This window comes from Panthera leo, chromosome F2, assembly GCF_018350215.1.
Source record: "Panthera leo isolate Ple1 chromosome F2, P.leo_Ple1_pat1.1, whole genome shotgun sequence".
In the NCBI taxonomy this organism is placed as follows: domain Eukaryota; kingdom Metazoa; phylum Chordata; class Mammalia; order Carnivora; family Felidae; genus Panthera; species Panthera leo.
This window is the reverse complement of record NC_056695.1, coordinates 78,216,037-78,241,683: the sequence shown is the minus strand read 5'-3', so window position 1 is coordinate 78,241,683 and position 25,647 is coordinate 78,216,037. Positions and strand designations below refer to the sequence as shown.

Genomic DNA, 25,647 nt, shown 5'->3' with positions numbered 1-25,647 from the left:
TCCAGACGTGGACAGCACTACCATGTCAACAAGGATCCGAAGGACTCAGATGTCTGTCTTTCTGCGCACCATCCTTTCCATGTGGCTTGTATCCTCATGGCCAAAAGATGGATGTTCTAGTGCCCACTGGTAGTTTCTTTCTGTATCAAGTCAGGAGACAAAGTCAGAGAAGGGACAGACAGCCCAAGGATCATGAAACCAAGACTTCTCCTTCAAAAGTGCTGCTCTCTGGGGTGCCTGGGTGGCTCAGTCGGTTAAGTGTCCGACTTCGTCTCAGGTCATGATCTCACGGTTCATGGGTTTGAGCCCCACGTTGGGCTCTCAGAGCCTGGAGCCTGCTTTGGATTCTGTGTCTCCCTCTCTCTCTGTCCCTTCCCCACTCACGCTCTGTCTCTCTCTCAAAAATAAAAAAAAAAAAAAAACATAAATTTTTTTTTTAAAGTGCTTCTCTTTGCTCCATTGGGAAATGTATCCTTTTCTCTCATTAGCCAGAAGAAGATCAAAAGATCTCTCCTAGCGGCAAGGGAGTCAGGAGGGGTGAGTGTTTTTAGGTAGGCATATTTCCTTCTCTGGCAAAATCTGGTTTTTGTTTTGTAGGGAAGGAGGGGATTATGGATATTGGGCAGACAGTTCATGGTGTGAGAATCACATAGACCCTTCTGGATCAGCAAGGAGATAGGAATAAGGAAAGAGAAGGGCCATCGCGGTAGACATCAGTGGAATTTGAATTACTGTAATCATTATATTTTGGCCATATCAAAGTATCTAGGCAAGTTTTGCTGAAATATTAGAGTGGATTTTTCTTGAAAAAGCATCTCATTATTTGCTGTTGAGGCCAATAAAATCCAGCAGAGTGGTTTGTAGTCCTGTTGTGGGTGGATACTGTCAGAACAGATGAGTCAGTCTATGAATGTACAGTAAAGGCGTATTGGTCATTTCCTGGGTCTTTTTTTTTTTAGTTAATTTTTTTAGACTACCAAGGCCTCTCTTACTGGTCTGACTTCCCTGGCTTCCCTTTTAGGCCCAGAGAGTTTTCCCCAGGGACCTGTGGGTCTTGCACTGACCTGTTAGGTCACACAGCCAGTCGGGGCAGAGATCCAGAGTTCGCACTCTTACCCACAATGCTACATAGCCTCAGAAGACTCCAAGAGGAGGACTTTTTCTTAGCCATGCGGACACAGCTGTGTCGTAGCAGAGCATCACATCTTATGCCCACCGTTTTGTATCATCAAGTACCACGTGTCACAGGTATCTCTCAACCTGTCCCACCAAGGCCATCACCTCTCCCCCTGCTTCACCCCAGCCATGAGGTTGGAGGATAGATTGGGATCATGGCTGGGGGAGGATGTGTATGTAACACACACCTCAGGTAAAGCAGCAACAATATTTTCTCTTTAATGAAATATTAAAGGTTGAGCATCACACCAAGGGCTTTACATGCACGTCCTATTTACATCGCATGACATTTCTGTGAGGCTGTACAGATATCATCACCTGTGAGGAAAGAGTTTCAGAGAAGGAAAGTGATTATGTGAAGACTGCCTGCTTGGCTTTGGGACCTACTCCAGAGTCTCGGTTTGACCCTTTTGCAAACACAGTGATTTGTACTTTGGGTCATGTTGACTGCCTCTGGGTCAGAGTGGTTATTTCATATCATCCCTGATATGAAAGTGATTGCAACAAAATGTCACAGATCTCTGTATTCCCATTATAGAATGTCATTTCTAGTTTTGCGAGTTTTATAAAAATTACATGTGGATTCTTAGTCACTCGCAGAGTTGTATATGTTGGGAGTGGATTGTATAACCCCATGGTTTTTGAAGGAATCCGTTATTGGATTCTTTCTTCCGTTCTTCCCTTCCTTCCGTCGTTCCTTCCTTCTGTCCGTCTGTTCGTTCATTTGTTCGTTCCTCCCTCCCTCCCTCCCTCCCTCTGCCTTCCTTTCTCCTCCCCTCCCCTCCCCTCCCCTCCCCTCCCCTCCCCTCTCCTCTCCTCTCCTCTCCTCTCCTCTCCTCTCCTCTCCTCCTTCCCTCTCCGTTTCTTTCCTTTTCTTTTTTCCTTCCTTCCTTCCTTCCTTCCTTCCTTCCTTCCTTCCTTCCCACTCTCTCCCTCTGCCTTCCTTTCTTCTCTCCTCTCCTCTCCTCCTTCCCTCTCCATTTCTTTCCTTTTCTTTTTCTCCTTCCTTCCTTCCTTCCTTCCTTCCCACCCCCTTCCTTCCTCCCTTCCTTCCCCCCTTCCTTCCTCCTTCCCTTTCTTCCTCCCTTCCTTCCTTCCCTCTGACACCGAATGCCAACTATGTGCAAGCACAATGTTAGTTGCTGGAAATACAGAGATGAATAAGAACAGCTGGTGGTTAGTGGATATTTCTATAATCAACCAAGAACAAATGTTTATTAGATGATTTTCTCTTCTTATACAGTGCTAAGAGCTCTAAGGAGGAATACAAAAGAAGCAAAAGATAGCATTCTTATTCCAAAGGTGCTTTTGGGAAAACAAAGGGAAATGCATTAGCGATCAGAGGGAGAATGTGATTGGACTCCTGGTGGTAATAGTGATGGGGAAGTTAAGGGGAGGCTAATGAAGTTTAAAGCACCTGTGTTTGCCTCCTCAGATAAGAGCTTGGTTTTAATCAAATGGCCCTATGTTTTAATCCCTAAACTTTCCATTATGTAGCCGTGTGACTAGGGGAAAATTACCTAACCTCTCTGAGTCACAGTTTGTATATTGTTAACATGGGGGTAGTCATTCCTTTCCTTTCGTTTCGTCATGATGAAGAAATTTGAAAACCTATATACATTAGTTTACTACAATTGCTGCAATAAATTGCCACAAATTAAATGGCTCAAAAACAACATAAATTTATAATCTGACAATTCTGGAGGTCAGAAGTTTGAAGTGGATCTCACTAGGCTAAAATCTGGATGTTGGAAGGACTGTATCCATTTTGGAGGGTACTAGGGAAGAATTTGTTTCCTTGTCTTTCCCAGCTCATATAGACTGCCTGCCTTTCTTAGCTGATGGCACCTTCCACCTTGGCTGATGGCAGCGGTGGCTGGTAGGGTCTTTCTCACATTGTTTTACCCTGTCACTCTCCCTCTTCTAACTCCTTCCATTTGGGAGGACCCTTGTGGTTACCTTGGGTGTACCTAGGTAATAAAGAATAATCTAATTTCAAGGCCAGGTGGTTGGCAACCTTCCTTCCATCTGCAATCTTAACTCTCTTTTATTGGTTCTGGAGATTAGGACGTGACCGCCTTGGGAAGGGGCATTATTCTGCTACCACATTATGTAAAGGACATAGTTTACGCCACTCTTATAGATGGAAGCCAATAAAGTAAAAGATGACTAGATTTATTTATTTCCCAAAAGGAGTTCTCTACAAGTCTACACCACTGGAGCATGCTAGCATACCGTCTGGAAGTTTCTATCTCCTGGTCTTAGCTTCTTTCTTCCTTCTGACTGGAACTTGCTCTCCCATCACTTGCGTATCCTCCAAGGACTTAAACTAACTCCTCCCTCCTTCACAGTGTCTTCCTTGAACGACCCCAGCCAGAAGAAGGTGGCTCTAAGACGGTTAAGGGAAATCCATGTGGGAAATAATCAGGTCATTCCTGGAGATGTGCTAACATTACTTACTGAATGTGTGAGCTTGGACAAATCCCTTCATCTCCAGAGGGTAGTTTGCTCATCTTTAAGATGGAAATCACAGTAAGCATATCAAAGATTTCCTGCAGGGATGAAATGATATAATGTATGTCATGTTTGACACATGGTTTATGGATTTATGACCTGGCAGAAATTCGTGTCAGATTGAAGAGAATTATTAAAGGGGTTTAAGCATTCTGTTTAATCAGAGCAGAGCCCAATTGAGCCAGTCTCATTGAAACCTATTTCTTTCAATAAGTGCCTGTAAATCATCTGAAGTTCAAAATGATGACTGATTCCTTGAAGTAAGATTCAGCAACACCAAATGATTTTAAGGAATAAGAACTCAGACAGTGCTTTGGAATTAGTTATAAAAGGTTTTAATTCATGCAGTAAAATGTGAGGGGTGGCAGGCTAAAAATAAAAAAAAAATACATTTCATCTCTGGAAAGGAATGCTGGTTGCCCTTTGCTAGCGTTACTACTTTGGGTCGGTAGTTGGGTGTTTCCAGTGGCCCAGTGTCCTCTCTGGTTAGCAGCTGGGATGGTCCTTTCTCTCACAGAGGATTTGTAGAGGACCCAACAATATTGCATACATCGGGGCTCCTGATGCATAACTGCTCCAAGCACAGCCTGACAGAGTCGTGATGCGTAGCCTCTGGCGATGATTGACCCATTTCGTGTTCAGAGAAGAAGACATTAGGATATCAAAACTGGAGGTAGTGCATGGGATTTGCCTCTCTTCTTTTGATGATGAAATTATGGAAATGCATAGGTCTTTTATTAAAGAAACACTAGAAGTGACATTTTGTATTTGTATAAGTCAGAGTTTGCCGATTGGTGACGCCAGGGGAGTTAGCCTGCAAATGTGTCGACACAGCGCTTGATTGTGAATGCCGTGGCCGTGGTTGCTGCCTCCAATGGTTTTGCTCTTGCCGTTGTCACTGTCATTAATTTATGAAGCAACGGTTAACATTTGAAAGATGTTTTATTAAAAATCCCAATTTCGATCTTCCCTGGAAAACCTGAAAGATCTAACAATACACAATCAGCATCTTTGCACAGTGGTAATTAGCAACTGCTGAGGACCAGCCGTCTGCTACGGACAGGGCAGGGACTTTCTTCTCTGGCTTAGTCTCCCTCACCCAGATGAGTGAGGTTACTTGTTATTGTGCCCCTCTGGGGATCCCACAATGGTAGTAAACTGCCTCTGTGTGATGAGCCCTTGCTCCTCAAGGAAATATAGAGCTGGGTGTTGGGAGCCTCTGGTCACAACTTGTTTGTCAACTGATCAATACCTAACCTTGTTTTAGGTGTGTTTCTGTTTAAGGCAGTGTTTGCTATCTGTTTATTATCTGTCTACTATCTATCTATCTATCTATCTATCTATCATTTAACTGTCCATCCATCTGTCATTTGTCTGTCTATTATCTATCAATCAATCTATCTGTCTATCCATCCATCCATCCATCCATCCATCCATCATCTATCTACCCATCTATCATCTATCTATCTATCTATCTATCCATCCATCCATCCATTATCTATCTATCTATCTATCTATCTGTCATCTATCTATCTATCTACTTTTGATTCACTAACCTTGAACTCACGGCCAATAGCACTGTGACTAAGGCCTGAACGAAGTTCATCTAATACACTGTTGTCTCTGCAAGGCACATCACAGCCTTCTTGCAAGTTAGGGACATTGGATGGCACTACAGTGTGTTAGACAAGCTTCATTCAGGCCTGAGTTACACTGCTAGGGGTCATTTTAAATAGCAGAGTCACCCACAAAAAGCACAAAAATACAAAATAAAAAGTGGCACCAAGTAGACTGTAAACAAAATTTGTTTACACCATGAGAACTGAAAAAAGAAGGTAGTATTGCCTTAGCTCAATCTCAGGTGGAAACATGCGCGTGAGGTGAGTCAGACCTTTCTCCCCAGGAGCATGTCTGGGTGACCACAGAGGCCGTGAGTATTAAGTGTGAAGTTATAGATGAACTTTAATGAGTGGCAGATCCACAGATACAGAATCCATAAATAATGATGGCCAACGGCATGTGATTTGCAAATATTTTCTCTCACATGTAGCTTGTCATAATATAACCCTCTCAATACCACATTTTGCGGAACAAAAGTTTTTAACTTTGATGAAGTCGAGTTTATCAATTTGTGTGTGTGTGTGTGTGTGTGTGTGTGTGTGTGTGTGTGTGAATCATGCTTTTGGGGTCAAGTTTAAGAACTCTTTGCTTATCCCTAGATTTTATTTTTTAATTTATTAAACATTTTTAATGTTTATTTATTTTTTGAGGCAGAGTGAGACAGCACACGAGCAGGGGAGGGGCAGAGAGAGAGGGAGACACAGAATTCGAAGCAGGCTCCAAGCTCTGAGCTGTCAGCACAGAGCCTGACGCAGGGCTCTAACTCATGAACTGTGAGATCATGACCTGAGCCGAAGTCTGACGCTTAACCGACTGACCCACCCAGGTGCCCTTGTCCCTAGATTTTAAAGCTTTCTTTTATTTTCTTTCCTAAAGGTTTAATAGTTTTACATTTTTTCCTGTACGTGTATGATCCACTTTGAATTAATAAATTTTTGTGTAAGGTATGAAATTTAAGTGGAGCTTTTTGTTTGGTTTTGGTTTGGTTTCTGCCTATGGATGTCCAGTTGCTTCAGGACCATCGACTGAGAAGAAGGTCACCTTTTCTCCATTGAATTGCTTTTGAAACTTTCTCAGAAATCCCTTGAGCAAATTTGTGCCCTCGTTACTGCAGAGGGAGGAGGGTAGAAACTCAGGCCCCCCACATGGTCTGTACTTAAACCAGGGTTGTTGAGGTTCTCCTTACCATCCATTAGTAGGGAAAATCTGGCCCCCTTCTCAAAGACCTTCTCTTGCTGGGCGAGGAAGGTGCCTTGTTAAAGCTTTGGTAGGAGTGGACATCGAGGCTCCCACTGGCCTTTGCTGGGATGGACAGAGGTGAGACCACAGTTTGTGTGTGTAGTGTGGCTGGAGTACAACTACTATTGGCTAAAAGTTTTCTGTTGTGCTCGGCTGCCCCCTTTCTGGTTTTTTGTCTAGAGGAAGCAGGCATTTTTGTTGGGGATTTTCTCTTTCTTTCTTTCTTTCTTTCTTTCTTTCTTTCTTTTTTTGTCTGCAGCCATTAGAATCTCTGGATAGCTGGCTTCTCTCTGGGACATATGAGGCAAAAAGAAAATGTGGAGAACTCACCACCCTATCTCTCTTTGGTACTTGAGGTCCTTAGACTGTTTGATTCCTTCTTCTGCAAAAATCTTTTGTTCACCTATATTGTCGTATGTGGTGGGAAAATTATATCCACTCCATCTTTCCTGGAAGCAGATGTCATGGCAGATATTTTTTTTTAAGTCATCCTTTTACAGACGCAGAAACAAGTTCAGAGAAGCTGTGTGGTATCTTCTAAGTCACACAGCTCACAAGCGAGGTCACCCAAACTCCAGCTGTGACTCTGGTCCCAGTGCTCTGTGTTCCGCATCTCCTCCGCTCTCCACACACACATAAAACGAACACAAGACCATCAACAGAACCTCCTGGGGGGATATTCACGCAGCGTCGCCCCAGGCCACAAGCTCAGTGAGCCATCAGAGATGGATGTGTTCATGGTCCATTTTACCTCTGTTTCACTTGGTTTTATGCACATTCTGTTTCACAATGAGCTTGAAATTGGTGGAAGGGGAGAACAATTATGACGCCAGAAATGTTCCTAAGAGCTTGCGAGCAAAAGGGCCGTTAATTGCAAGGCACAGAATTGCAAAAGATGCTTCTGCACCTGTGGAGGCAGGGGACAGAGCAGAGGCTTTGCTGATGGCGTGGGAACCCGCACGGTGTCCTGAAATGATGGGATTTGGAAATGGGAGGGACGTGTTAAAAATAAGGGCACAGAAATGCACTGGGAACAGCGTTTGGCCATAGCGCCAGGATCGACAGCTCAGCTGTTGTGTTTCTAAAGGAAGTATTTGTCTGTGTTGCAACAGGATAGCAACTCAGTTTGTGTATGGATTCTGCCCCAGGCATTAAAGCTTCCATCTTCCCTTAGAATGGACTTTTCTGACTAAAGAAAAACCATGCCCCTTAATGTACCTGTGCCCTATGACCAACCCACCTATTCCTTTCCCTGTCCCTTCTGCCACCAACCTTGCATGTGTCTCGTACGATCTCCTGTCAACTCAACTTCCTGTTTCCATCTTGGCCCCGTCCCATCCCTCTCCCACTGTGGTGACAGAATGAATCCCTCTTTGGTGCCAAATGATCATACATGCTGCCTAGAAACTTCCACGGTTCTCTGTGGCATTTAGGACTAAGTCTAGTTACTTTTGGAAGAAGCCAACAGTAAGGGGTCTGATCTTCATCAGCCTGTCCTCTGTTCCTTCCATAGGTATTACCAGATCCGAGTGACCTTGAAGGTGTCCTCAAGGATCCCCCACAGACTGAGCGCCTCCGTCGTCGGGCAGACAGGTGAGCAGCGGGATGGGAGTGGGGTGCTTATTCTCCACCAGTAAACTGTCATTTCTCACTACCTGCCAGGGCATGGCAGGGTGCAACGTACACACATGTGCTGCCCTGAGCTGAGCTTTCTGCAGAGAGGTTGGATGGTTGACGTCTTCATTCACATGTCTGATCCCTTGGTTGGGATGCTCGACTGCCCAAGGCAACAGCTGAGGTCCCGTCTCCAGCTGAGTGGTCTATCTTCTTATATGGTAGCTCAGTTCAGAGAGAGAGAGAGAGAGAGAGAGAGAGAGAAGATTCTAGGTCTCTAAAGGGCTGGGCTAGTAACTGCCAAAGGGTCCCTTCCCCAAAGTGCAAGACCAGCCCACCTTCAAGGGGAGGAGGAGTATACTCCACCCCAGGTAGGGCGCCCTCTGCAGGTACAACAATGAAGGAAGTTTTAACAGTGCTGTTTGCATACAATCATCCAGACCTAATTTCCATCACCTGCACGTAGTTCTAAGGAAGCAAAAAGAAAGAAAAATGTATGTTTAGACAATGAAGTAAGATATACTGAAAAAAGAATCAGAAGGAGTCAAAACACATGGGACCTAATGATGTCTTTATTTTTACATTAGTGGAGTGGTCTTGCGGGGACAAATAATTTAATTTGGCTTTTCTGTTCCATTTATCTCTAAAACAGAAATGGAAAAAGCATGCCATGTCCAAAGAAGCAGAGCTGAATAGTGGTGAGAGCCATAGGCTCTGAGTTTTGCAGGTTCAAATCCTACATCCGACACCTGCCAGCTGTGTGGGTTTAGAAAAGTTGTTTAGCCAGTTTGAATTTCGGGTTCCTCACCTATAAAGTGGGGCTGGTAAGAGGTACCTACCTCTTGGGTTTGTGTTGAGAATCGAATGAATTTTGCAAAGAAATGTCTGAGAGTGGTGCCTGGAGTGCACAGCGAGCTCACGGCACCTGTTAGCTGGAGTAAGTGTCCCTTCTGTGCGGACAGTGGTCCTTTCTGAGCAGCACTGTGGCCCATGCGGGTCCCTGGGACACGTTGCTGGGGATGGGCGTCTGCCTTGCTGCTGTGGGGGAGCTCAGAGTCCCCTGAGGGAGGCAGAGAAGTGTCCCCCGAGTCCAGCAGAGATGGACCTTGAGATGGGGTCCCAGGTGAGGTCTTGAATTGGAACGGAAGCTGGCCCCGCAGACAAGGGTGGAGAAGGATGATCTGGGCGCATGTAGCAAAATGACTGGGGCCTGAGCGGTACAAGGACGTGCACAGGACACTTGTGGGGTGGCGGGGGGGCCAAGGGGAGGAGAGAAAGTACTGTAGGCGGGGCTGGGGGCCACGTCGTGCCCGACCGAGCCCCCCGACTTCTTTTCATCAGGTTGGCCCCAGGAGATGCGTGCACTCAGAAGACTTATAAACCCAGGCTGTTCAAACGCAAGAGGTTGTCTCGTAGATTAAGGGGCAGAATTTTACATTTTTGTTCTCTTTTTAAACATACCCGTTCTCTGGCAGCCATAGTCTGCGGAAACGGTTTCGGTTATGCAGATGATTTAGATACTGCTTCTCTGGATGTGAAACAGTTTCTCATTGAGTTTTCCAAGCTCGACGTTTATGGTTAGAGTCTGTGAATAAGAAAAAATAATAATTCCCCGCGTGAAATGCAGCCATTGCCTGTGCACTGTCCTGTTTCCTTCTTTCAATATGTGCTTAACAGGTGACTTGGGGAAGGTTTCTCTGGGAAACCGATGGTTTCTTCTCTTGGACTGCACTGCGAGGGGCTCTGAGCTCCCACCAGCCAGGAGCAACTGTCCCCCTGGGCATTCTAGAAAGATCCCAGCATTACAGAACAGACGCACGTGCCATCACCTGTGATGGATGGCAGGTCTGCCCCTGGAACTGAGGGCAGGGCACAGATGGGGCCACTTCTCTGTGGATGTGGGTACAGTGGGGGTGGGGGGCGGTGTTTGGCCATGGTGAGTCTGAGGTCCACGGCATCTCGGTCATTACTGAAAACAGAGAAGTATCAATTATGGGTGGTCGTGTGATGATTTACTGAGGCCAGGAAGTCTCTCCGCTGTTCCGGAACTTTTCAGAAGCCTCCTACAAGCCAGAGCACTGCGACCTGAGAGAGAGACAGAGGTGAATTTTGACCACTTAACATGTGAGGCTTGAGGTGTAACAGGGAGAGAAGCCAGAAGTGAGACATTTTAAAATGCTGTTTTGGGGCGCCTGGGTGGCTCAGTCGGTTAAGTGTCCGACTTTGGCTCAGGCCGTGATCTCGCTGCTCGTGAGTTCAGGCCCCGTGTCGGGCTCTGTGCTGACAGCTCGGAGCCTGGAGCCTGCTTTGGATTCTGTGTCTCCCTCTCTCTCCCTCCCCCACTCATGCTCTGTCTCTCTCTCTCAAAAATGAATACACTTAAAAAAAATTTTTTTTAATGCGGTTTGGCTCGATTCAAAGCCTTGCTTACCTTTTTTGGGTCTCATAGAATGGTTTCCTCTCTTCTCCTGGGGTCAGGGCTGTGGGTAAGTGGCAGGTTCGTACCTGTGAATAAATGTTAAGTATACTGAATTGTGACCCTTTCCTTTCACCAGAACGGTGCTATTGAATAGATTTTGCAGTCTCTTCCTTCCCAGAGGTGTTAACAAATTTTCCCCTTGGGGCGATGGCCGCTGAGGTCAGTCTGTGGGTCCGGGAACTTCAGATCTTTGAGGCTGTGTGGGGTGATTAGGCACAAACAGGCATCTGCTACTCATGGCTCATGAAGGCCAGAGAAAAATAGCTCGGTAAATTGTGGAAACATGTAAAAATTACCATGATTAGTTTTAGTAATGTTTTGAGAGGTGATTTCCATTTCCATTAAGTGGAAGCAGTTAAGAGTTTCATCTGTAGGGGGTGGGGTGACATTTATTCTTTAAGGGAATCCATCCCATTTCTTTTCAGGGTCCATTAAAGTGCACCTAAATATCAAATATGCCTGTTTTCATGGCGAACACTAAGCAGGTAAAGCACTCGAACTCCTGGGCTGTGAGTACCCACCTGGGGCCGTCAGGAAGGATGTCTCTGGATAAACCGAGACGTTAATGGAATTTCTCCCACCTGCTCAGTTTCTGGGCAGCAGTCAGCTCAGAAACACTAAAGCCCGGGTCCCTCATTGCCGACCCTGTGGGCAGGCCAGGAGTCTGCTTTGCCGGCTGGCCCCGGGACCCAGCTGCCACTGGGGCTGAGCCACTCGTCCCTCGCTCGCCCTTTGAGCTCGCCGTGGCATCCTTAAGCCTGCTGGACCTGCAAGTCCCTCCCGGGAAGCTCTCTCCAGTCTGCTATGCCATCGTTCTTGCGTCTCTGCCTCTGCCCTTGCTGTTCCTTCCACTTTGCATGCCTGTCCCTCCCTCCCTCCTGCCCCTTCGGATCCACGAGATTGGCAGAAAGAGCCGAGGCCGGTTCTCTGAGGGCGACGTCCCGCCCCGGGAAAGTGGCCAGTTCCCCGTTGGAGCACCTCACAGCTACGTGCTCACAGCATGCACCCTCCCCATTTCCGCGCTTCTCCCGCACCGCGCAGCGTGCGCTCATTCACGGGCACCTGGGAGCTGGCTTTGGAGGATCACCCCAGGCTGCTGGGAACAAGGACTTTGTTCAAGATTTGAACTTGCCTGAGGCTTTGAGTCCCATCGTCCCCCGTTACCACCCCCGACCCCTGCCTCGCACCCGTGATTGTTAGTACAGGGATGGGGAAGCCCAGCCTCTTGTCTCAGGATGGGGCAGGCTGAGATGTAACTCATGTTCCAGAGTCCCCTGCGGGATCAGGCTGGTTCCCTGAAATGCACTGTGTGTGCCTCCCCCCTTCCCCTGCCCTGGGTTCCCCAGGCTTCTCCCACTGGAGCACATCCATAAGAGGTCACCAGCACACAAGCCCTCATCTCTGGGCCCGCTGCTTTATCATCTGCCTCCAGAAACCACTAGAAGCTGTATAGCAGTTAGTTGTGTTATAGGAAGTAGAGTGTGAAGTTAGCCAGACCCGAGTTCACCCGGGTTCCTCGTGACCCTGTGCCCGGAGCCTCTGTTTAGCTCCCTCTGTAAATGGGACAACAGTGGTAGAAACAGTAGGGCTGTTTTGGGGATCAGGTAAGGTAACGTGTGTGGGTACGTTGGGAGCCCCATACGCACACGCACAAGGTCATGGCCTCCTTGCTTCAGCGCCCGCCACGTTTGGCAGGAACAGTCTCCAAAGCCACCCCACGTTTAGTGTAGCTTCTGTGGAGATTCTCCGCATCAAACCCCAGTTTCTGAAAGTCGGCTGTGTGTGAGGTGCAGTTGAAGCAGGGGCGCCTGGGGGACTCAGTCAGTAGGCGTCTGACTCTTGGTTTCCGCCTAGGTCACGATCTCACGGTTCGTGAGTTGGAGCCCTGCGTTGGGCTCTGCGCTGTGAGCGCAAAGCCTACCCGGGATCCTCTCTTTCCCTCTGTCACTGCTTGTGTTCTCTCTCTTTCTCTCTCAAAATAAATAAATAAACTTAAAAAAAATTATTGAAGCAGAGCTTGATGGCAGACCCTGCTGTCTCAGAGCTCAGACACGGTGGTGGGGGCCCAAGAGGCCTAGTGACAAAGGCAAGGAGAGTGACGAGGGCCCAGGAGGAGGAAGGCCGGGTGCTCAGGGCTCGGGCAGCATCCCTGGGAGGGCCTGAGTGCTGTTTCCCTGGGTCTGACTCTGCCAGGCACACCTGACCTCCAGGTGTCCTGACTTCTGGCCTGGGGGCGTCAGGGCAAATCTCTGTCCAGAGACCAAGGAGAGCCCCCCAGCAGGTCCTCCCAGCCTCAGCCCAGCTGGCGTGGGCACACCTGGCCTCAGCCTACTTGGCTTGGGCACACCTAGAGTGGACACCCTGGCCTGCTGTTCCCCCCACACTGGCAAGGTTGCTCCCAGGCAGCGGCACCACCAGCCTGCACCTGTGTGGGGGCAGCTGGCACCTGGCGAGCGTGATTGAGGCATGGGCACCTGAGAGAAAGGTGAGGGTAGGCCAAGGACCCCTGCTGTATCTGGCAGAGACGATGTGACACACGCTTCAGAGTGGCCTTCCTTGCGGGTGGGGGAGAGAGCGGGGTCTGTCTGTGGAGTGCAGCCGGCTGGGTCCCGCTCCTGCTGGGTGACCCGGGACTTGCTGCTACCCTCCCCAGGCCTCATCGTCCTCCTCCCTTCTTCATGGCATCCTGAGAATTGAAAATGTTAATATTATGAAAGCACTTAGAAGGGAGATTGACATCCTAGGCCCTCAATAAACTTTGGCTATTTTTAGTTTTATCGAAGGAGCCAGAATCCGCAGACATGCGTGAAATTTACATGGGCTGAACCGGTAACCCTGGTGGGTTTTGTTTATTCTGTAAATGTTTCTTGAGTGCCTCCTGTGTGGCCCGAGCTGTTTCCAGGGCTCTCTGAAGTCCTGGATGCCCCTGTGGATGTTGACTTCCTGGTGAACTTTCCATTACTGGAGGTTCCTAGCAGGGGTTTCCTGAGAGACCCTGGCAATGAAAAGGACATCCTAAGGTAGCCTACCTTGCTCAGAGTCCTCCTAGTCTTATTAAAATGAGGTCGCTTTTTGAGGGTTTGTGTGTTTGTTTGTTTGTTTTGATACTTAGGGATATAAGTAAACCCTCCATGTGGAAGATGAGACTTAAAGCCCCAGAGCCATGTTGCCATATTCAGTTCTTGCTTTGGGAGCCTGCCGAGCGCCTGGAACATAGTTGGCGTTCCCTGTATGTTTGTCCAGCGGTGAATGGAAGACCAGGGAACACAACTTGGACCAAAGAGAGAAAGAAAAGAGGCTGAGGGGCGCCCGGGTGATTCAGTTGGTTGAGCGTCCAACTCTTGATTTTGGCTCAGGTCATGATGCCAGGGGCGTGGGATTGAGCCCCAAGTTAGGCTCCATGCTGAGTGTGGAGCCTGCTTGAGATTCTCTCTCTCCCCCTCTCTTTCTCCCTCTGCCACTATCCTCCACTCATGCTCTCTCTCCGTTCTCTCTCAAGTGAAAGAAGGAAAGGAAGGAAGGAAGGGAGGGAGGGAGGGAGAAAGAAAGAAAGAAAGAAGAAAAGAGGCAGAATTTCATGCAATTAAACAAACATAGTGAGCTCTTGAGGGCTCAGCGACCCAGGGAGGAAGCATCTCAATGAGAAAGCATGCTGTTTCTGGGCTTTCAATTAATATTCATTAAAATGTTGTTCAAAAAAACGATTATTTAAAAAAAAAAACAACAAAGAGTCAAGACAGCCTCTTTCTGATTTGGCCAAATGGGCTCTGAAAGTCTAAGAATGAAATAGATGCATGGAATTGGGAGTATCGGGGAGAGATGTCTGCCAGGGGAGGGGCCCCCTCAGGCCTCCACGTGCAGGGGTGTCAGAGGATCCCCTCCCTGTAGGGTCCCTGAACAGTGTCTAGATCCACACTCCCACCCCTCCTAAGTCAGTTCTAGAAGTGAGATGAGAGGGTAAACAGAGAAAATACTGAAGAGGAAACTCATGTGGGGACGCACAATGAACTTGCTGCTGAGAACCTGGAAATTATGTAATTGTCGCTAGTAAGTTGGTACTAATGGCAGATAATTGGATGGTTGCCTCTTCTTGGCTCAGTGGCTTAGTTACGTGAAGAAATTCTCGAGTCTTATCGCCATAACATAAAGGACGGGTCCCTGAGAGTAGACGGGGCAGAGGGTCCTCATTCTTGACCTGCTCACAGACCCATTTTCATCTGGTGCCGATGGAAAGAGTGTCACCACGAAAAGAACTATTTGTTTCCGAGCTAGAGGAGGTGGTTGAGCGCACGAAATAGTGACTGCTATAAAGGGCAGAAAGCCTGTCTCTGTGTGTCCAGTGCTGCTGGGTATGTGCCCTGGCTAGGCCAGGGGCTCTCTCTCAACCGCGAGGAGTGATAAGGTCTGTTTTGTCCAGGATTTTCCACATTTAAAATGAGGGAGTCTGCACCCCCACTGCGTGTGGGGATCAGGGATGGGGAGAGGGAGGAGGAACATTCTCAAGGGCAAAATTCCTGCTGATGGAGATCCTCCCCCTGCCCCCCTGCCCTCCCACCACACTGAGTCCCTAGAACTCATCATTCAGGACCTCCATCTGGCCCCAGGCACTCCTACTTTTGATGACCCACTCCACTTTCTAGGAGCTGTATTAAAATGTAGCAATTTCCCACATCGAATGCACATTTTTTTTTTCTGTAAAATTAAAAAAATTAATTAGCTCCAGGGGCGCCTGAGTGGCTCAGTCGGTTAAGCGTCTGACTTCAGCTCAGGTCGTGATCTTCTGGTTCATGGGTTCGAGCCCTGCGTCGGGCTCTGTGCTGACAGCTCACAGCCTGGAGCCTGCTTCGCGGATTCTGTCTCCCTGTCTCTCCTTCCCAACCCTGCTCATATTCTGTCTCTGTCTCTCTGTCTCAAAAATAAATAAAACACTAAAAAAAGTTTTTTTAATTAATTAACTCCAAATGACTCTTTATTCGTGAACAGTTGTGATTTTTCTGCATGCTTGGAAAATGTGGCAAGTGAGGCAATCTACCTATAAGATCTTTGCAAACGCAGTGTAATATTTGTAAAGACTACATGTGACCAGTATATTATTTCGAGGAGATTTAATGAAGCATTTACTAATTTGACCTTGCAGGGTTATGTTTATCTTGAATCTCATCATTTTGTTTTCAGCTCAACCATTTAGGCCCCCGGGCAGCCTATAGACTGCAGGCATTCTGACTGTGGTGGCCAAGGGACAGAGCAGTGCCTGCTGATGGCCAGTGTCCTACATATTGCAACCCAGTCCAGAACTGCTGGACAAGTTGAGTCAGTGGCCGTTTCAATAATAAAAAAGTGAATTTTATATTTCTGCATTTATTTTAAGAACTAAGTTTCATCAGAGGCAATGGGACAAATTGGGCATTGGGCCAGGGACAGAATAGTCCGGGTTCCAGAGGCTTTGAAGGCAGAGAAAGCTGGACTGTCAACGTGGCTTAGTCTCTTACAGGCTCTGTGCCTTTGGGAAAGTCACTTGATCTTCCTGAATTTCAGGCCTTTTATCTGTACCATAAGGATCATAATTTGTATCTCACAGCATGCTTGAGGGCTTAAATCGGCATTTCCCACGGTGTGGTGTTAACACCAATATTGGTTAATAATTATATGGGATTGTGAGTGATGCAGACATGACATATAGGGGCTTAAGCCAGACAAAAGATGATTTTTCACCCACATTAAACTCCAGATGTGAGCAGACCACATTGGTATGGTGTCCCTGTGGCCTTCAGACCCCAAGTCCCAGCCGTCTTTCTGCTCCTTTGTCCTGAAGTACAGCTTCCACTTTCGAGACCCCCTTTGGGTCCAGGCTGACTTTTGAAGCTTTGGCCATGGCCTGGATGGAGCCACAGGCTGGACGGAGAGTAAAGTAGAGTGAGGGGGAACAGTGCCTTCTTTTTGGGGGGGGGGGTGGGCGGGGAGCAGTGGCAGGCGGGTGATGCTCCTACATCTCATTTGCTGGGATTTATTTATCTGGATGCACCTGAGAAACAGAGACGCTGAGAAGAGCAGCCTGTGAAGGGGGTACAATTCTAGGTTTGTCTCCGGGAAAGAGCCTGTGATTTGATGGCAGCTGCTAGCAGCCTTTGTTCTGCAGTGGCTGGGAATAATGAAGATGGATTTAGGGACCTATGAAATACTGCTCCAGAATAGCCATCCCAATGGAAAACTGTCTTCATTTTCAACCTTCTTTCAAGGCTTGTGTTTAATTCAAGAAAGAAATGTATTTTAGGATAATAAATTTATATAATTAACCTTTGCTAATCTCCCTTTTTTTTTTTTTTTTTTTTTTTTTTTAGCAAGGAGAACAGGGACGGGATCACCTCCACTATCTGTCAAGAGTATCTGGCTAGACTTTAATAACACTCATCTGTTTTCCCCAACAAGCGAAGTCACACTGCAAAATCAATGTATGCCTTTATTTGGGGTCTCAGGGACTGCAATCCGGGAGTCACAGAGACCCCGAAATGGGGCGTGCTCCAAGCTGGAGGCAAGAGATAGGGTTACAAAGGCAAAAGGACTTCCATAAGGCATTTGAAAGAATTCTCATAGGCGCTGACAGCATTTAGACAGAGCGTCTGATCCCTGATTGGCTATTTAGTTACCAGTGTTGCATCGTCTCTGTTTCAGTGCAAAGTGTGAGGATGTTTTCCCGGATGGAGCTAGGCTGTGGTTGTCCAAAATCCGAAGTCCATTTTCCGCACGGTGTGAACATGTCTGGGTTCCACCCCCCTGGGGCCCCCTACTCCCCACTGTAAACAGACTCCTGAGTCACGCTTATTATACTTTGAATCTTTCATACTTTCCACCAATATCTCCTACGTATGGAAAGCAACACTGGTTTAGTTTTTATAAGAGAATGATGCCAATTCCCCTTCAAATTGAATTTTGAAGCAGAACAAATTATTGCAAACAAATATGAAGCAATGCCAGTAGAGACAGTCAGGAGATATAGTAAAAATCATCCAAGTTTTATGTAAATAACTGAAGTTGGGTAAAAGGTTACATAAAATCCATTAGTAGACATAAAGCTCTCAGCTCAGTGTCTGAGCAGTTATATTGTACTGCTAGCCATTTTTATTTCCTAAAATAGCGAGACTCAAAAGCCCTCTTGGTTTTATAGAGTGCCTTTGATTCATTGCCCTATTTGTGTGTGCCCAGTAAAAAAATTAGGAAAATATTACTTGGGACAATGGTACAGAACAAAATTCGCCCATAGAGGCCAACAATTTGAACAAGATACATTTTAAACCAGAGCAGGGTTGTCCTGGAGAGTGGGGTTACCGGGTCAGGCTTTCCCACAAATTGGCTTTCAGTCCATCCGTCCAATGTCCCTTCTTTCCAATGACAGCCAGAGATAAGAGGACGGATTTATGTTAAAAATTTTCTCAGGCAGGAAAATTAACAGAAAATGCCCCTGTTACTTTTTTCCATATCTGTGTTGTATTTGGACAGTTGCAGAAAAGGCATTTCTCATTTTGTCTTGTTAGCTCATTGGGACTATCTCCAGGGGAGGCTGTGAGGAATGTATTATCTCTGAAGTCTGGCTTTTACTCAGAATGCTCTTGAAGGAAGAGTCTGAGAGTTTTGTTTTATTTTTCTATATTACTTTCTCCCCCCCACCCTTTTTAAAAATAGCATATTCGCTTTAGGTAGGCAGTAGGTTTTAAAGACTGCTTAGCTTGACCCGGCACATACATATTCTTGGGGAAATGTTGAAATCTACACGCACAGAAATGTCAGCCGAAGAAGTCTGCTTCTTCTGTCTGTGTGCGACGCACTGATCTGCTGGCGCTCTCAGGAGTCGGCCGACCTTTATAACCTGCTCGCAGAAGCCAGAGTGCTACTTTGTACTTGCAGATAATTCAGCTTATGTTGCTTCCCAGCTCAGAATCCACAGATGATAGTGGTGATGAGGGTGGTGGTGATGGTGGTGAACAGCCGGGGCCACCAATGCTTACGTAACATTTAATCTGCCCCGGGTGCCGTTCCCACTCTTTGCAAATATTCCTCATGGCAACTCTGGAGAGTAGGTACTATTATCATCCCCATTTTACAGATGAGGATACTGGAGGACACATCTAGGAAGAGGTGGGGTCAGGATCCCATGCCAGGCAGTCTGGCTCTTAGCCACAACATTGCATTGCCTTTTGTTTACCTTGGAGCAAAACGTGAACTCCTTGGCAGGTGCTGGTTGGCCCCGTGTGATCGGATCCTGGACATCCCCCTCACACTCGTCTACTGCCCCCCTACCCCCTTGCCCCTCACACTCATCTACTGCCCCTCTACCCCCTTCCCCTTCACACTCATCTACTTCCCCCCTACCCCCTTCCCCCTCACACTCATCCACTGCCCCCCTACCCCCTTCCCCTTCACACTCATCTACTGCCCCCCCACCCCCTTGCCCCTCACCCTCATCTACTGCCCCCGCTACTCCCCTGCCCTTCACACTCATCTACTGCCCCCCTACCCCCTTGCCCCTCACACTCATCTACTGCCCCCCTACCCCCTTCCCCTTCACACTCATCTACTGCCTCCCCACCCCCTTGCCCCTCACCCTCATCTACTGCCCCCGCTACTCCCCTGCCCCTCACACTCATCTACTGCCCCCCTACCCCCTTGCCCCTCACACTCATCTACTGCCCCCCTACCCCCTTGCCCCTCACACTCATCCACTGCCCCCCTACCCCCTTGCCCCTCACACTCATCCACTGCCCCCCTACCCCCTTGCCCCTCACACTCATCTACTGCCCCTCTACCCCCTTCCCCTTCACACTCATCTACTTCCCCCCTACCCCCTTCCCCCTCACACTCATCCACTGCCCCCCTACCCCCTTCCCCTTCACACTCATCTACTGCCCCCCCACCCCCTTGCCCCTCACCCTCATCTACTGCCCCCGCTACTCCCCTGCCCTTCACACTCATCTACTGCCCCCCTACCCCCTTGCCCCTCACACTCATCTACTGCCCCCCTACCCCCTTCCCCTTCACACTCATCTACTGCCCCCCCACCCCCTTGCCCCTCACCCTCATCTACTGCCCCCGCTACTCCCCTGCCCCTCACACTCATCTACTGCCCCCCTACCCCCTTGCCCCTCACACTCATCTACTGCCCCCCCACCCCCTTCACCTTTACACTCATCTACTGCCCCCCCACCCCCTTCCCCCTCACACTCATCTACTGCCCCCCTACCCCCTTGCCCCTCACACTCATCCACTGCCCCCCTACCCCCTTCCCCCTCACACTCATCTACTTCCCCCCTACCCCCTTCCCCCTCACACTCATCCACTGCCCCCCTACCCCCTTCCCCTTCACACTCATCCACTGCCCCCCTACCCCCTTCCCCTTCACCCTCATCTACTGCCCCCACTACCCCCCTGCCCCTCACACTCATCTACTGCCCCTCCACCCACCCTCCCCTTCACACTCATCTACTGCTCCCCTACCCCCTCCCTCTTACTTTTCCTTGGATGCACCAAGCTTATTCCCAACTCAGATCTCCTGGACTTGTGGATCCCTCCACCTGGAGCCTCCACGTTCTGCCTCAGTTATTCAGGTGTCTGTTCAATGTCACCTCCTCAGAGGGGCTCCTTGCCTTACTTTTTTAAAAATAGATTTCCCATTGTCACTCGGTTCCTTACCGTGCTCTGGTTTTCTTCAGACAACTCCAACAGGTGTTATTATATCCTCATCTATTGCCCGCATCACCTCTAAAATTTAATAATTATGCTTTCACTGAATCATGACTGAGTGCTTACTATGTGCTAGGAAATAGAATATTTTAAGTGTTTTGTGTATGGGAAGGCACTTAAGTCATTACACCTTCTATAGGTGATAGGTCCCTTTTTGCAGAAGGGGAAATTTGGGCCTCTGGATGCCCATGGGCTTCCTCAAGGTCCCCCAGACACTAAGTTGTGGAGCCAGGACTCCAGCCCGGTGAGTCTGGCTCCAGAGTCTGGCAGGTCCTGCGTGTCCCCTGCTCCACCTGCAGTGCTGAGAACAGGACCTGTGATAAGCATCCTCTGAAGGGGAGAATAAGTGACGTTGATGAATGGCCCTGCCACCCAGCTGGTCCCACAAGAGCCACCCGCACTTCACCCTGAATCCCTTCCCCGCCCTCTCTCCACACTGAGTCAATTTCCAAGTCCCATCAGTTGGGACGTTCTCCTCCTCAGCTCTCTTGGACCCCTCCATGCCTCCTGACCTGGCTATGGCTCAGCCTCGCATCATCCTTTCCTGGGCTCAGCCTCCTCGCTGCCCCTGTTCCTTGTGTGCCCCTAGTGTTTGTCAGCCATTCGCACGAACACCGTCAGTGGAGTGACAAACCACACCGGCAGGGGCTGTGCAGCCCGTATTCCGTGGAAGGGCTTAACAGGGACTGCATGTGTCATCCCAGTTTTGCTGTTTAAATATTTAAACTCGTATGAAAGGTGCAGTGAATGAAATATTTGTATTATTATCTCAGTGAATGTTGACACACTGAGGACCTACTTAAGAGCTCACCTTCTGCAGCCTGCCTGGGTTTGCATCCTAGCTCCACCTCTTTGAAATAGTGAAACAAGTGCCCGGTGCCTCAGTTTCTCTGTGGAGAATCAATAGCTAGGGCAGAACCTTCTTTGCGAGGTCATGTTGAAGATTCAGTTAGGTAATGTGGGTCCCCAAGGAGTAGGATGTCAGCCTCTGTCATCCTCCTCATCCCCATCATCAACCCAAGCTGGACTTTCTGTTCAGCTGTGCATCACTGTGGGAGAGATGCGGCAGGTGTACAAGTCTGATCACATGACCTGATGCCAGCAGCCCACCCCCCCTCCCCCCACTCCCGCTGTGGCTCCCACACGTGAGGGGCCCGGCTGCTGCAGCTGCTCAGCACAGATTGGCACTACGGTGTGACCATGTGACAACAGACGGCATCCCAGGTCATGATGATATTGTGTCACACACAATGTCCGCACGTACTCTGAGCTCCCCTCGCTTCGTATTTGACTTTAATATTCATGAGGAATAGTGTGAGCATTTGTTAGATATAATTAGAGACTGAACTTTCCAACAGAAATTGATGACAAACCTTTGTTTTCCCATCAGTTTCAGGGCTCTTGAAATATCAAGGCCAACAGTGATCTTGGGAGTTAAAATGAAAAACAGAACCAAAACCAATGTTGGGGGGTGGGATGAGAACAATCAGGCATTTATCACACTGACGCTTATAAACAGTAGTTACTGTAAGTGTTAAATACACTGTGTTTCATACAATCAGGGGGGGAAAGCAGAGCTTGTCTGTGCCTCCTTAGCTGTTGACTTCAAGCTTGCCTGTCAATCAGAATGGCTTCTTGGTTTCGTTGATTTTCTTTAGCAAATGTGATACATTTGCAATATATGAACTAAATGACGTTAATAAAACCATGCTTCCACGTCTTATGGATTTGACTTCCACGTAAGACTGAGTTGGAGGGAGGAGAAGAGACTCCACTGCTTAAAAATAATTCGGTATGACAATGTGCACAAACACCCCAGTGCAGGGAAGTCCATGCTGGCTCCAGGGAAGATCTGAGCTACAGTTAATTTGTGCAATCACAAGCAAACACCCAGGGGCTCAAGCCAGTGGCAAAGACAAGTTTACACGTGGTTTCTGGGGCTGGTTGAACATCTAGGGGTGGGCAGATGAAAAGAAGCTCATGGAGATGCTGGAGGAGGAACTAAGAGAAACTGACCAGGGAGGGATTGGATTTCAGAGAGAAGGGCTCAGTCTCAGAGCCAGAGTCAGAGAGAGGTTCTGATATGGGGCAGAAAGCATGCATTCCCAGTGAATTCCCAAGTTGTATCTTCAAGGTCTTTGAAATAAAGCTTAACCAAGTTATCCCTTGACACGTGTCCTGGTTTGGGCCGGACCACTTCCTGTTCCCCTTGCTCTCTCTGTGGCGCGCCCCTGCGTGCGTATCCCTCTCTGTGTTTTCTTGGTCACGTCCTGCTGGATCATCAGGTTTCCTCTTCCCACTTCCACAGGGCCTCTGGGCAGGAGTAATCTCACCTCTTAGAATCATTCCCTAATGTTTTATCTGAACGTCCTATATGATTCTGTTCCTCACCATGTGTTTGTGTAGCGTGTGGATTAGCACTCCCTCTAATGTGGGGGTGCTAGAATGTAGGACATTTGCATATATCGCCCTCTGTCTCCCCTGCCCTTTGCCCCTTTACTTGTACTCGGCCTTCAGAATTTTGCCCACTGGCCATTTGCCTCTGGAAGTCTCCCCTGGCCTGGCTGAGTGTCAGGTGCCTTCGCTCTGTGGCATTGAACACTGCCATCATGTATTTGTGTGAAAATACTGGACTCTTCCATTGGCTTCTATAGCTTCAAGCTGAGTGACGGCAGGAACCATGTTGTTTTCACTCCTCTTCATTCTCAGCACGTGACCCATCGCCCAATGCCTGGTTTCCATCAGGGCCAGCAATGGTGTTCTAGAGATAAGGGGACTAGTCTCCTCTGCAAAGTTGTAGCTCCTGAGTCCATGTCAAAGCTGCCATCTGGGTTCTCAGACTAGTACCCTTCTTAACAGGCTAGACTGTTCCTCTCACCAAGGAACATATTCTGAGAAATCCATGCCCTGGGCTGGATTACTGCACTGGCTATCAGCCCTCCTTAGGAGGGACTGTGAGGGACCAGGGCAAAGGGATTACTAACCAAAGGAATGAAGCAGCACTGGTGGAGTTTTAGAGGGACCAGGGCAAAGGGATTACTAACCAAAGGAATGAAGCAGCAATGGTGGAGTTTTAGAGTTGAATCAGGAGTGTGTGAGGAACGATCATGGTCTAACTCTTCTTTCTGGTTAGTTAACATTCATGTAGAAAAGACTCTGAAGATCATGGCCTTGAAGTCTTAGACATAGGAACCAGAGGAGATAAGAAATGGGAAAATAAATGGCCATTAAATGGGAAATTCAACATAGCTTTAGGGCCAAAAGGGACTCCAAAAATTCAGTGGAAACTTTGAAGTCCCAGAGTCATTAAACGGATTGGCCAAGGTCACTAGTCAGTGGAAAAGCTGGTATTTTAAATTCAGGGACTTGAGATCTAAATGGATATTTTTGCCTTCATTAAAATTTTTGTTCCATTATGAAAAGGCCCTCCACTTGCCGTTTGAGTAGTGAGGAATTTATTTAAAGTTCCCGAGTTTTAATTTCCCCGGGGGATGAAGAGGCCTCGTTTTGTTGTGCAACCAAATGGATCAAGCATCACGAAGCTTCCAGCATAGCACATGGCACTTTCATGGCAGTTGGCTCCTTGGATTCTATCCTCCCTTTTCTACCAACAGTACCCTGCCATTGCCTAGGGAAGCGTTCATCTTCCTTTTCCTCAGCCATGTGGCTTATTGTGGCCCAGCTGCAGGCCTGGCTCTGATTAGCTTTTACCAATCAACATATCCTTTGGTCTTGGTCCAGGGAGGGACCCGACTTCTCTCTCTATTCTTCTGGATATTGAGGCGCTGGGATGTAAGTTCTAATGCTGCTGTGTCCATTTCTCTATCAATAGAAAGAGCGATGGGCTGTCCACGCAGTAATCGGAGGGGGGCTAGAGAAAGGAAAAACAGAAAGGACATCAGAGTTTTGAGTTTCATCCCTAAGCCAACGAATTAAGCCATCTTTGAAGCTTGAACTGCCTTTGGGTTATGATTGGGTTTTCTTTCTTGTTGAAGACAGTTTGAGTTGAACTTCCTGGCCCCTGAAGAGACTGAGCCCTTCTCTCTGAAATCCAATCCCTCCCTGGTCAGTTTCTCTTAGTTCCTCCTCCAGCATCTTCATGAGCTTCTTTTCATCTGCCCACCCCTAGATGTTCAACCAGCCCCAGAAACCACGTGTAAACTTGTCTTCACTACTGGCTTGAGCCCCTGGGTGTTTGCTTGTGATTGCACAAATTAACTGTAGCTCAGATCTTCCCTGGAGCCATCCGCTTTCTCATGGATACAGGGGTTTCAAAGAGACGACTTTTCTTAACTTCCCCTTAATTTTAAAGTAAATGTCTCGGGAGATTGAAGAATAGATAGCATGACATTTCAGGGTCCACCTTACTTTGAGAACTCTGATTTGAGTGTTACAAGGACCTGCCAGGCATCCTTCAAGCCAAATTTGTTGAAGAGGACTGTGACGTTGCTGGTGTCACATTAACAGGCTTGTATCCAGCCACCCCCTTCCACCTCCCCCGGGGCCAGGTCAACGGGCTTTGTAGGAGTCCGTGGTCCACAGCTCTGTGCCTGAAATCCTCCTCCAGGGCTGAGTTACAGCTTTTCTGCATCTCTGCTCCCTTCTCCCATGAGGCAGGTTGATTTTTCAGACGGGTTTCTTCTCATTGCAAAATGCATGCATGTTCATTGAGAATATATTTAAAACCAAAATACAAGGCAGGAATACAAATAACCCCATAATACCACCCTCTCGGTCTCATATAAGCACAGCATTTGGTGAGTTATCTTCTCTTTTCAAATTGTTTTCTCTTTCCCTGTCTTTTTTTCCCCAGCCCCCTTTCCCCTTCTCTCTCTCTCTCTCTCTCTCTCTCTCTCTTTCTTCCCTCTTTCTTTTCTAAAACACCTCTCTTTCCAGTCCCTCTCTGTATATATGGAAACAAAACTGAGTTAGTTCCACAGCGTTTAGCTTTTACTTTTGTGTATTACAAATGCTGTCATTTCAGGAAGTATGCCATTAGGTAAGTCTTTTTAATTCTCTCATAATTTTTCATTTATTGGGTGGAGTGTGATGTATGTAACAGCTCCGTTATGTGGTGTGATTTGATTTCAGTGTCGTTTCTTGTAAATGATGACGTGATGAGCATTTTATGCCCCAAATCTGCCAGTGTCTTTGTTGCCTTAGAACAATCTTACAGTAGCCCAATGCCTGGTTAATGAGCATGCATACAGATGACCTCGTAAGGCCCCAGTCTTTCAGGAAGACCTGCTCGTCTCCCGGTCTAAATATAGCTA

At 47.9% G+C, this 25,647-nt stretch overlaps 1 protein-coding gene across 6 annotated transcripts in view; it reads left to right on the top strand.

Annotated features, from left to right (window-relative positions):
* FAM135B (family with sequence similarity 135 member B) overlaps nt 1-25,647 on the top strand; it is a 280,285-nt gene that overhangs the window by 135,868 nt on the left and 118,770 nt on the right. For all 6 annotated transcript variants that reach the window (XM_042923586.1, XM_042923585.1, XM_042923588.1 and 3 more), the window contains exon 3: nt 8,063-8,142. In XM_042923586.1, coding sequence (XP_042779520.1) covers nt 8,063-8,142 — 80 coding nt within the window. The remainder of the gene's footprint in view (nt 1-8,062; nt 8,143-25,647) is intronic.